The sequence below is a fragment of the Condylura cristata genome, unplaced genomic scaffold, assembly GCF_000260355.1.
Source record: "Condylura cristata isolate star-nosed mole 26May11 unplaced genomic scaffold, ConCri1.0 scaffold00058, whole genome shotgun sequence".
In the NCBI taxonomy this organism is placed as follows: Eukaryota; Metazoa; Chordata; class Mammalia; order Eulipotyphla; family Talpidae; genus Condylura; species Condylura cristata.
In genome coordinates, this window is record NW_004567159.1 from 763701 (window position 1) to 765566 (window position 1866).

At 72.8% G+C, this 1866-nt stretch overlaps 1 protein-coding gene across 1 annotated transcript in view; it reads left to right on the forward strand.

Annotated features, from left to right (window-relative positions):
- The window catches only part of CFAP74 (cilia and flagella associated protein 74), a 22930-nt gene that overhangs the window by 10299 nt on the left and 10765 nt on the right, over positions 1-1866 (forward strand). The window contains exons 8-11 of the mRNA XM_012734533.1: positions 53-575; positions 976-1149; positions 1480-1598; positions 1798-1864. Of these exons, the coding sequence (XP_012589987.1) occupies positions 53-575; positions 976-1149; positions 1480-1598; positions 1798-1864 (883 nt within the window). The remainder of the gene's footprint in view (positions 1-52; positions 576-975; positions 1150-1479; positions 1599-1797; positions 1865-1866) is intronic.

The following is a 1866-nucleotide window of genomic DNA, read 5'->3' on the forward strand; positions in this document are numbered from 1 at the left end:
TTGTTTCCAAAGTGGGTGGCGGCTTTGGGGTCTCCTGGCTCCCGTTTCCCAGGCGCCTGCCCCCTCCTCCTGTCAGCTGGCCTGGCTGGTCCTGGGGCACTACCCTGTCCGCCATGTGCAAGGGGCCTGGCGCACTGCCGCGGCTGACCGAGCGCCTCCCCAACGCTGGCCGAGGGGTGACCGGCCATGCCGGACCCCCTCGTGGGCTGCGGGGCCCGAAGGCCTCGGTCACGGTGACGGCTGCAGCTTCCAGGCCCCTGGGCGGGCCCCTCGTGGGCACCTCCCCGGGCTCCCCACGCAGTCACTGCGCAGTGGCCACGGCGGGCAGCTGGCGGTCTGGTCTCTGCAGCGGGCGCGCGCCGGCCTTGGCCCTGGCCGGTCTCCGTCCCCCTGACCAGCCGCTGCCTGCTCCCCAGCTGCAGAACGAGCCCGCGCCCCCCCAGGCCCCTTGCCTGATGAGCGTCGTGTCCAGCGAGTCTGTCCACACGCACCCCGAGCTGCTCAGCTCCGACGAGGAGACACTGGCCGAGCCGGAGATCGCTGGGCTCTGGAGTGAAGGCCGCCATGGCTGCCAGGTAGCGCCTGCCCCTCAGAGTGCGTGGCGCAGCCTCCCGGCCAACGCACGGGGGTCTGGCCACCCGGCGGCGCTCGGCTACTCGCGTTGGGCGGGGACACAGGCCCTGGGCCTGTCCTGTTGTGAGCGAGGCCTCGTTCTCGGAGGCGGCGTGGCTCGTCGTGGCGGCCGTGGCCCCAGGCTGTGCCAGCAGGGACGGCCGCCATCTGGGCATGGCCCGCGCCCACTGGTCCTGGGAGGTCAGGCCGACCCTGCCATGACCGCAGCGGGCACCGTGCCAGCGTGCCCCCGGAACCAAGGGCCCTAGCCTGCAGCCGCGGCCCCGGGGCCCGCAGGGTTCCAGAGCAGCGCCCCGCTGCCCTCCCCCCCGCCTGCCCTGAGCACCCCGGCCCGGACACCAGGTGGCCAAGGAGGACGCGGACCGGAAGCCCGTGGGCGGGACGAAGATGGACCAGGACATGCTGGCCCGTGTGGTGCAGCAGCTGCGCAGCGGGGTGGTCCGCAAGCAGGTGGCCTCTGGCCGCGAGTTCAAGGGCCGGGCCTTCAACAGCAAGCCTGAGCTCGTCCACTTCAAGGTGGGCTGCGCCGGGGGGCGCGGGCACACGGGGAGGCCACCCTCGGGACACGGGCAGGGAGCGGCAGGGTTTGGCCAGTGGTGGCCTGCAGGGAGGACAGGGCCTACGGCCAGCCCCCCAGCTCGGCCTGAGGCTCCCATCAGGCGCCGCCTCCCTGGGCCTGGGGGCCGCGTCCCAGCCCTGGGGTCGTGGACCCCCTCCCTGTCGGCTCCTCGTCCACCTGCCCCCCGAAGGTGCATGGGGGCTGTCCAGTCCAAGGCTGCTGCTCAGTGGGGACACTGGTGCCCTGGAGCCGCCAGAGAGACCTGGCGTGGTCGCCGCTGTCCCCAGGACTTCGACGTGGGCAAAGTGTACAGGAAGAAGATCACGCTGGTGAACGCCACCTACAGCATCAACTACTGCAAGCTGGTGGGCGTGGAGGAGAGCCTGCGCGACTTCATCCACGTCCAGTAGGCCGCCGGCCGCCGCGCCCCCAAGGCCCCGCCCCTCCCCGCCCCGCAAGGCCCCCAGGCCCCTTCTCCCCTGCACCTGCCAGGGATGTGGGTGCCAGCCTGGGGCTCAGACGCTGGGTGGGTCCCGAGCAGCCCCCTTCCTGTCCGTACCCCGTCGCACGGTCGCCGTCTGTGTCTGCCCCGCCGTGGCCTGCAGCTTTGAGCCCCCGGGGCCCATGCCCGCCGGGATGTCCTGCCAGGCGCTGGTCACCTTCAAGCCGGTGGT